The sequence below is a fragment of the Neopsephotus bourkii genome, unplaced genomic scaffold (assembly GCF_033783945.1).
Source record: "Neopsephotus bourkii isolate Nb327-2 ecotype Australia unplaced genomic scaffold, CSIRO-AGI_Nbou_v1 NB_1511, whole genome shotgun sequence".
NCBI lineage: Eukaryota > Metazoa > Chordata > Aves > Psittaciformes > Psittacidae > Neopsephotus > Neopsephotus bourkii.
Window position 1 is genome coordinate 3,475,166 of NW_026901987.1, and position 9,983 is coordinate 3,485,148.

General features: G+C 44.4%; 1 protein-coding gene across 5 annotated transcripts in view; it reads right to left on the reverse strand.

Moving 5' to 3' along the window:
- EPHA7 (EPH receptor A7) overlaps nucleotides 1-6,872 on the reverse strand; it is a 163,353-nt gene extending 156,481 nt beyond the window's left edge. For 3 of the 5 annotated variants that reach the window (XM_061369827.1, XM_061369830.1, XM_061369829.1), the window contains exons 1-2: nucleotides 6,605-6,871; nucleotides 2,322-2,386 (exon numbers count right to left, since the gene is read on the reverse strand). In XM_061369827.1, coding sequence (XP_061225811.1) covers nucleotides 2,322-2,386; nucleotides 6,605-6,701 — 162 coding nt within the window. In that variant the 5' untranslated portion in view covers nucleotides 6,702-6,871. Of the gene's footprint in view, nucleotides 1-2,321; nucleotides 2,387-6,604 lie in introns of all 5 variants that reach the window. The other 2 variants (XM_061369828.1, XM_061369831.1) reach the window with 1 other exon arrangement.
- Between the last annotated feature and the right edge of the window lie 3,111 nt (nucleotides 6,873-9,983).

The window sequence follows — 9,983 nt, forward strand, 5'->3', positions numbered from 1 at the left end:
CTCTAACACAACACAAAACAGAATCTGACTCCCCAGGTTTTTATGTGGACTGCTCCATCAAAACAAACCAACAAGCCTCCAAAAAAGAAACGGAAAGCAAAACAAAGAAAACAACAACAGGATATACTTTACGAAAACAAGCCATTTTTCATAATACAGCACAAATAAGCCTTCTTGGGGTCAAGAGCCACTCATGACCACAGCATGAGGCTAGCCAGTATCAGAGATATTCTTATGCTAGAATAAATATAAAACTCTAAATTCAGATAACATTCAGTCCTACTTTATGTTATCCCCAGCACTAAAAACTGAAGTCTATTTCTCCATATTTTCCTAAAACCATGGAGTATGATTTTCCTAAAAATGTTAAGGAAATATGACTTATTATTCAATTATGTAATCACCAAGCTATTATTTCTAGTCCATTGGAGGTGTACCTTCTCTGTGGGAGGAAAAAAATAACAAAACTTCAATACTGCAGGATATGTTTTCACCTATGCCATCTATGGTCACATTTCACTGAAACATGTTTAAAATTATCAGTTCCATGATAGCTTTTACAGCAAGAATATTTAACTTTTCTTTGTCTTCCTGCAGGGGATAGCAATAAACATGGAATTCCATTTGAACGAGTCCTATTCTGTTGGTTTCAATATATAGTATTTTAACTTCTTAGTTATGTTAGCAATGTTTGAGATCATTGTTCAATGTAACATTTACAGCTGAATGGGGCATTTAACTGGCTGATATATTCTGTTCTGGGATGATGCAGTACTTTCAAGAAGATTTTCTGAGTTTATTCCAATGAAGTCTTTACTGCATAGTAAAAATTTCAGTAATTAAAACTACAGGAAAAATATTTTCAAAATTACATTATTAAAATGGTACTTTAATACTGATATACAGACAAGTATTTCTGAGCATCTTCACACATACAAATCCAGCCATTAGTTTTCATTCGCTTTTAATTCCTGCTGGAAATTCAATTCTAACTCTGCAAGTCGCCTATTACTACTGGTTGAATTTGACTCTACTTTCATCTTTCAGTATGCTGACATGTGTAACATGTCTTGACATACAGGTTAGCCTAATACAGCTGCCACCAAGCTAATCTTTCAAACACTTCTGGTAAAGGCTTCAATCAGTTCAAAACACCAATGCCGAGGTTATTAACCATCATACCCATTGAGCTCACATTATATTCTTTCTGAAGTCTTTAGATTTATTTCCAGTTTATGCTTGTATTGATTTTATGATCTTGCTTTTAAAGAAAGACACTTTCAGATTTTCATTCTTCTTATTTAAAGGATTTGTTACACTTTTATATCCCCGCTCACACTTCACACTCTCCTGGTTCCAGATTTCTTAATGCGCTGAAGATTAAGGGCCTGATAGCTCAAGACCTTGCTCATGCAAGGAGTCACAATGGATTCAGCAAGACTGCTTCCATGAGTGACAACTGTCCATATAATTTAGGATTTGTCGGAGTGAGCTAAGGTTGGACTGAGCTAAGGTAGGACAATATACCCATTATATCTTTCTGAAAGCATTCTTTCTCCAGACTTGAGGAAGAAGGGGTTTTATAGAATTTTTAATTCAGCCTGAAAGAAGCATTTCTCAACTTTATGTATATCATAAGTAAGACTATACACCGATGCTTCTAAACTTGTCATTTTTTATAATGACGTAATTCGCAATGGTACATTTCATGCAGTACCGTGAGATTAATTTGTAAGCAAGCTGGAGGTAGCCTTAACCACATAACTTGTGCCTAGTTAAGATACCAAGCTCCTCAAAACTTGTGGATGTTTCAAGTGTGGAATGCAATTCCAAACACACCCACCACAGTATAAATGTTTTTATTTTGGAGAACTTCAGTCTGCTATTCAATTACAAAGAAAACATCGTAAACAAATTTATGATCACCCATTATACAGAAAATGAAAAACATATTTTTAGAAAGTTTCCAAGCTGAAGTCAATCTGCTGTTTCTATAGGAAGAAGGAAAAAGTCATTTAAAACATTGTGTTACAAATATATACAGCTTTTTGGTAGAGCATAAAGGATTACACTACAAAACATAAAGCTACTGAGAACATTTAAGTGAGTTTCTAAAGAGATTCCTCCTTTTAACTAGCTGTACATTTGAACACTGGAACCTGAGGTACGCTTCTTTCCATTCTAAAAATGAAAAGCCATAAATAGACATTATGATTACTGAGATAAATATGAGGGGGAGCTAGTTTAAACCATGTTATTCAATTGCTTTGGTGAAATAACTACTCATCTTCAGGAACTTCATTTTTGCCTGCAGTACTTACCCCATTAGGAGGGGAAGAAATCCATTCCAACTCTGTCTGTTGTGCTTTAGAGTCCAGCAGTATTACTAAAAAAGAAGAAAAAAAAAAAAAGGCATTTCCACTGATTGTTAAATATAAGTAGAAATATATAAAACCAAAGAACAAAGTCTGAATTTTAAAGGTTTTATATTAATATAATTTTTGTACAAATAATTTTTCTTCATATTATAAAAAATATGAAACCACAATACATTTACTTGTAAGTAGATGACTAAATTATGTATGTATGCATTATATATGTATGATTATATACCATCTACATGTAAGCAGATACGCATTAATCTTAACAATTTCATTGCTTAAATCAAAGTGTTTCTCACACTGCTCTAAAGTATTACTATAATCAGTCATTAAGATGCATGCCCCCTTCATCTTCTTTGTCATAAGAAGGACATGTCCCATATGTTGGTTATTACAATGAGTTTAAAACACACAAACACACACCAACATTTTAATACTTTTCTAAAGTGATTCAGAAAGGACTAGTCTATACCTACCTGGAGCTACACTAAAAACAATGGTCTTTTTAAGTTTAAAAGAAAAAAAATATGTCCCTTAGGTGATAAAGTAGTAATTCTATAAGCAAAAGACAACAAGGAATACAGAAAATAAAAAGACCTTGCAATTACCTTACACTTTGCATACACAAAATATTACCAACAAAATCAAACTAATTTACTTAATGGTAATGACTTACTAAAATCTTCATGTCATTATACCCCAGTGACACTTCTATACAAAAAGACATCAGTTCTACTATTCTCGGCAATTATTTTCAGCTAAATGGAACTCCACCTCCAAAAGTGGTTAATCACAGCCTAAGCCAACTCTTACCTATTTTACACTACATATTGAAGGTTATATTATTGCTGCTCTGTTACATCCAAATACGCATTTCTATACACTGTACATTTTAGTTAAAGCTATAATCTTCTTTTGTAGCATATTATCATAAGTTTCTGTAAGATTTTCAAAAGGTACATATAATAACCTATGATGTCCAGATAAAGTGAAATAATTTGCTGTAATACTTTCAAAACAGCCAAATCTGTAGAGTGATCAACCATATAACTAGGCTTGGCTTGATAAAATAAAAAGAAACATTTCTAATTTAGACCTATTCAGTATATTTCTTAGCTATAAAACCATTTATAAGTTTGTATACAGCATTTAAGTACTCATATTTCAGCCTGATTTAAGGGTGTAACTTGAATCCACTTTTGTCAGGTCTTTTCAAATGGTTGTAATTCTGGCTTTGGCCCTTTCTCCTAGCAGAATTTAACACAAAATTTCAGTGAATTACTAGAAAGATGAGATGACTATAAGAGTTATTTAAAGGCTCATATAGGACTATCTTGAATGTTACCTGAGCACACAAAACAGAAGCTTCCATGTCGGTATTTCAGTAATAAAGTGAACCTAGTCATTAAGGAAGTTTGATAGTCTCTTTCTAGAAAGATTATCTGCTTATTTCATTAAGCTTGCATTCAAGGGGCTTTACTTTGTAACACTTTCTATAGAAAAGCAGGTGGTGTGTGTGGTGGTTTGTTAAACAAGAACATTTATAATGGTGCTGGAAAAAAAAAAAGAGGTACCACGGAAAATTTAACCATTTCAGTACCAGCACAACGTCCCATGGCTACAACTCGTTATTATACACTTTGTATTTGGCAGCGATTCTCCATCACGTAGCAACGGGCAGGCACATCTCAGAAAGAAAACACAACAAGCAAGCAAACAAATACAAAAAGCTGCTCTGCAAAACGAACCGTACCTTTTCCGTGTGGCACCCAAAGTTACAACCCGAGAACAGCTTCCCAGGCCGCGGAGCCCAGGGGCCCCCAGGGCTAGTTGCGCCCCACTGGGAAGCGATGCCGCCTTGCTCCGCGCGCCCTTACGCAGCCCCCCGTGAGGTCCCTCCAAGGGACCGCAGCGGGACAAAGAGCGAAAGGAGGCGTAAAACCGGGGAGGGAAGGGCGGGGTGCGGCCGCGGGTAAGGGGCTCCGCGGGGCTCCACGCAAACGGGGAGCAACAGCCTCTCGCCTCTGCGGGGAGCCGTAGCAGCGCAGCCACCCCGGGTGCTGCACGTACGCGTTCGCGCCTCCGAGCGGAAAAGCGGGGCTTGGCGGCAGAGCAGAAGCGGAACGCCAGAACAGCGGTACCCCCCAGCCGCACCACCCCAAGTGCGGCAGCCCCCAGGTTCGGAAGCGAGCGCCTGGGACGGCAGCCCCGGACGGAGTCCCGAGGTCTCGTAGCCGGCGGGTCGAAGGGACCGGACACCTTCCGCCTCATACGCACTCTCGCCCCGGAGGGAGCGACCCCAGCGGCCCCGCGTCTGCGCTCGCCCCGAAGTTCCCATCCGCGGTGCTGGCAGTGGGTTCTGTCTGTAACGCGGTCACCCCCTCGCTTGGAGAGCCAGGCGGACCGTGCCCGTCTCCCCTCAAGCATCCCACTCCGGCTTCTCCTCATCTACGAAAGGGAACTCGGAAAACTTTCCAGACTCACCCCGCCACCCCTCTTACGTACCAGCGGGGACCGGCGGGAAACCACGCAAGCCACCACTGACCCTCCGGTGAGGCTGGGGGTGAAGCTGCAAAGTTTCTACTACTTTTTTATTGTTGTTTTAACTTGGTTTTTCGTCCTCGGGAGTTTCCTGTACTTGAAGCAGGTAAACGCGATCAATCCCTGTCTGCCGCTCGCCACCTCCTGACCCTCTTTTGGCTAGGCTGATTTTCCCCAAACACATAGACATATTATGCACGCGCACTGATACGTATAGATGTATAGATACATCTCCATACACGTATTACCCACACGCATCCGAGGCAGGCTGCTGCCGGGAGGCACCGGCGGAGCCCCAATCTCCATGCAGTCTGTCGGGCAAAGCGGTGCAGGCAACCTGCACCCTCCCTGCCCGCCTCTTTGGCACTTCTCCCCACTCCACGGCCACGCGTTATTATTCCCCGTGTGTGGGTCTCTGTGTTTCATAGCCCCTCCAAATAAACTTTCGAAAGGCTGCAAGGGAACGGCTCTCCTTTCCCTTTCTAACCTCGCCATTGCCTTCTTCTCTTGAGGGCAGAGGACATTTTAATCGAGGGGGTCTTTTAAGCTCCAGTTACAAGCTAGAAATGGCATTATACTGCATGCCAAAGGTTGATGAAAAATACTGACGTACACTGCAGAGGGGGAGAACCCCCAAAAGCATACATATGCAAAGACACCAAAAAAGCCCCTGACTTCCCCTTCCCTGTCGCCGTCTTACACACACACACCCCTGAAGATGGAGACGGACCTTCGCCTTTGGCTGTCAAGCGCGAGCAGGGCGCTCCTTTAAATAATTTCGGATTTTCTCACGGTGAAAAAAAAGATTCCCAGATGGACTTTGTGAATTGATTTTATACACCTCCATCAGTCCCTGATAGAAAGCTGCCCGATTTATCTCTGTACGCGGAGGAAACAAATGTCTGGGGTTCGCCTTAACACAGATACCAGTGTTGGATTGATGGGAATCGGGAAGGAAAGCCCCGTTGTGATACGCAGATGGTGTAAAACATCCAACGCCTAAACCTCTCCAGCGATGACGGGAGAGAGCACACACGTTGCAGGCACAGGACTGTACGTACCCTCTTTAAACATATGCGCAGCCTGCACAGCTGGGAGGTTCAAATCTGCACCCCGCTACTCCTTCCCACGGCGTGTGCACAGACCCGCGGGGCCAAAGCGCTGCAGGCCGCCAATGGGCAGCGGCGAGGAGCTGCCCCGCAGCCTTAGCCCCGCGCCGTGCCCGCGGAACGTCCCGAGCCTTAAAACTCGGCCCTCAGCCTCTGCAGCCCCCAACCAGATAGCAGCGAGGTAACCCGCCTTCCCTGCACTTCCTCGGGAAGATTACAGCTGCTACATGAAAATGCGGCTGCCCTGCACGGATCCCCAGGCCGGGGGCTCTCTCCCTAGCCCCAAGCCTTTTTATGATATGCAAATGCCTCAGAGAGCTCATTCCTGAGAGCGAAGGCAGTTGTCCCGAGCTCTCTCACACACACCTCACATCCCCAGTGGATGCCTTACTCCTTCCTCCCTCCGGCCTCAAACAAACAAACAAACAAACAAAAAATATCTTTTTTTTTCTGTAAAGGAGGGGCTGACAAGCAGCTCGTAGTGGCAGACAGATCCTCCGCTAAGCCACCACATAGACTTCGTGCGCAAAAGCAATAAATAAGCCCAAACTTTTGTTTCCCGCATCACCTTACCTTCTTTTGCAGCCTGTGCCTCCCCCGTGTGTGCAAAGCGGAACAGCCAGACGGAGCACAAAATAATCCAAGAAGGGACCCTACTTTGGAAAACCATGGTGCAGGAGCGGGGTGATATTTCTAGCTATGTATTTCTAGACACTGCCACTGCCGCCGCTTGCTGGGTGCTAGAGGACGGCGGAGAAATTGTTGTGCTAGTCTCCGGCTCGGCGCTCCCTCCCTCCCGGCTGCCTTTCTCCTCCTCTTTCCTCCGCCACCGCCTCCTTTTCCTCCTCCGCGCCGCTGCTCGCCTCCTGCACCAGCCCGGCCGCCCGCCAACCCCGACTGCAGCCGAGCCGCCCGCTCCGCTCTCCGATAATATCAATTAGGGCGAGGGGGCGGGACCGCAGCGCGGGGCTGCCCGTCCCTCAACCTGACTGACAGCCACCGACGGCCAAACAGCAGCGATCTTCGGCGCCCGGCGGGCCGAACTGGCGCCTGAGTCGCCGCTGCCGGGGGGGGCGGGATCGACAGCGCCACCCAATGAGCTTTCGGCGGTGTCGGGTTGCCGCCGGAGCTAGAGAACCGCGGGTTGTGCCCGGGATATCGGCAACGGGACGGAGAGGCCGAGCTGGACGCACGGTCCGGGCGGCATTTGGTGCTACGCTGCACGCCTGGAGCCGCCGGCCCTTTTACTTGTCCTACGAGCGAGTGAGGCGGGCAGCCCCAGGGTTCTGTGTGTTCTACCCGTGCCACAGCTGCCGGGGTGAGGAGGGGGGCCCGGCTCCAGTCCGGACCGCTGTCGGCGGCGGGTCCTGGCGCTGCCTCCGGCGCGGTGTGTGCCCTTGGCAGCGCCGAAAGCGCACCTGGGCTGCTGCCACCGAAAGGGAAACTTCGGCAGGAGCTGCGGGATGGTGCCCCGAGACAGTGCTCTACCAAAAGTCAAGTTCCTCAGGGCTGACATCACCAAGGCTCCCTCCCTCCCCTTTGTTTTATTCGGGTTTTCCGTCGCACGCCTCCGGTTTTCCCTAGATAAGAAGAACAGGTTAATGACAATAATAGATCTTTCTTACTTGGGGGCGGATGGGAGGGAGAGGCGGTTGCTTTCCACACCCTCCTCCCCGGGTGTAACCTGAAGCGAGAGCAATCGGCTCACAGAGAGACCATTTAGATGACGAGAAAGAGAAGAAAAGAAAAAAAAAAAAAAAACAAACAGGAAAACTCGAGGGAGGGAACTTGCCAAGTCCTTTTTGCCAGCGCTTACCCTGCGGGCCGGGAGCGCTTCTCCCGTGGATCCATGAAACCCCTCCGCTTTCCTTTCCCCCAAACCCACCCTTGCTACGAATGAATTAACAAGGCGAAGGGACACCAAAACTCACCCTTCCCTGGCCGAGCCTGCAGGGCGGAGGGCGGTGTGACCTGCGAGGTGTCTTCGTCGGCCTCGTTGGGAGCGCTCCTCTCTCCGGCCGCGGCGGGACAGGGGCAGGGGCCGGTCATTGTAATCCCCGAGGCAGCAGGCGTCGGTCCCTGCCCCGACTGCTCTTCCCGCTCCGCGTCTCTTGCGAAGCCCCTGTCCGACCCCTGCCTCGAACTCTGCCCCGCTCACGTTTCCCGGGCTGATGCTGTTGAGAGTGGATTTTGTACAGCTCCGTAAAAAGTGTATCGGCGTGCCCTTTCGGAGGATGGAAAGGAGATGTAAACGGTTTAAATGATTATTGTCTGGGAAGCATGAGAAGCCAGCGAAGCGAAGGGGGTGTAATTGCAATTCGGTGGCTAGATTATAGGAGGACAAGGAAACAATCCTTGCGCAAATGGGGACCCTGGAACAGAAAATGTCGTGGAAATTAAAATTGGGGTTGGTTGTTTATGGGAAATTCAGGTAGATAAAACAAAATTATAATTGCTGTTATTTTTAATAGTAGTAATAATATCCTCAACATTGCCAAATAAACAGCCAACATACTCCAAGCTTCAAGCACTTTCCTTGTGGTTTCCCTGTTACTTCTCAGGATGGTGTGGAGGTACCCTTAAAAATGCACTGTATTCCTTCCACTTACTGAATAACTAATACTCAGGGCGTAGAATATTACAGGTTTTGCGTTTCATCCAGAATGCTCTTTTGATACTCTGGATACCATGATGAGTGTAAGCAAAAGTATGCAGTCTTGATTCTCTTGCCCTGTGTCATCTGTCATTCCTATCTTTGTTCGTGCGTACTCAAAAAAAAGGAGCTGTGCAGAACAGTGATTCTGCTTATCTTCTTTTAAAAAGACAATTTTATTTTAAATATTTACATGCAGGTACTTTGTAACTTCCTTGCAAATTTTCATAGGTACAGCTAGTTTTCATGTGAGGTGTTGTAACAGTGATTAAAGCAAATGCAGGAAGTCCTTAACCGAGTTAGTTCTCAATAATCTCATAGCACAAAGTGCAGGCATTTCACTACAACATCATTAACCTCAAAAGGCAAATTTTAACCTACAGAATCTATTAAAAAAAAATAAATTACTTGCATTGAGGCTTTGAATGACTATGTTAAGAAAAATGCAGGAACTTACTAAATGAACAAATTGATAGGAGAAAAGCTCAAGTGGTAATGAGATATATCCATGTCTTGCACACAGTACTAGGCCAGGCACTTTTCTTCATTAACACCTGCATTTATGCAACCTATATTGCGCTATGTTGTACAATCTAACATTGTATGTGTATATGTGTAGTGTCCATACCCACATAAGGATACTTATAGGTATGTAAGTATATTAACCACATGAAGGACATATGCACATGAGTCATTGTATAAAGAAATTAAATAAGAGATTAAAAAAAAAATCTTCCCAATCAACTCATTTTAAATGCTTTGTCTTCCCAATAATTGTAAATTGAGCTGTATTCATATGTATTGCTTCCTTGAAAGTCATGGATGTGTTCACAGTTACACCAAAAAGAAACCATGTACATGGAGAGGGTATATTACGGTATGATTTTTTAGATTATGCTTCTTACAGATGAGACCTTCATGAAATCAATTCAGAATTTGAAAACAATTTTAGCTAGTTTTGTTTTTTCTCCTTTTCCTCTTCTTCTTTGTCATATTTTTCTGATAATTCACTGGATTCAGTAGAATGCATTGCCTGTATTGCATCTCATCCAGCTGAGAGCTGAATTTTCTATGAACAAAAACATAAAAGAGAAATATTAAAACTGAACCAAAATACTCAAGCTAAATGGACTACAACCCTCAGATTTGGTACCAAAATCTATGACAGAAGAAAAGAAGAAGGGAAAAAAAAAAAAAAAAAAAAAAAAAAAGAAAAAAAAAAAAAGAAAGAAAAAACCAACTGGGAACTTCATTTAGCACCATGTGTTACAATTCAGACATCGTCAAAGTAAATGGTTG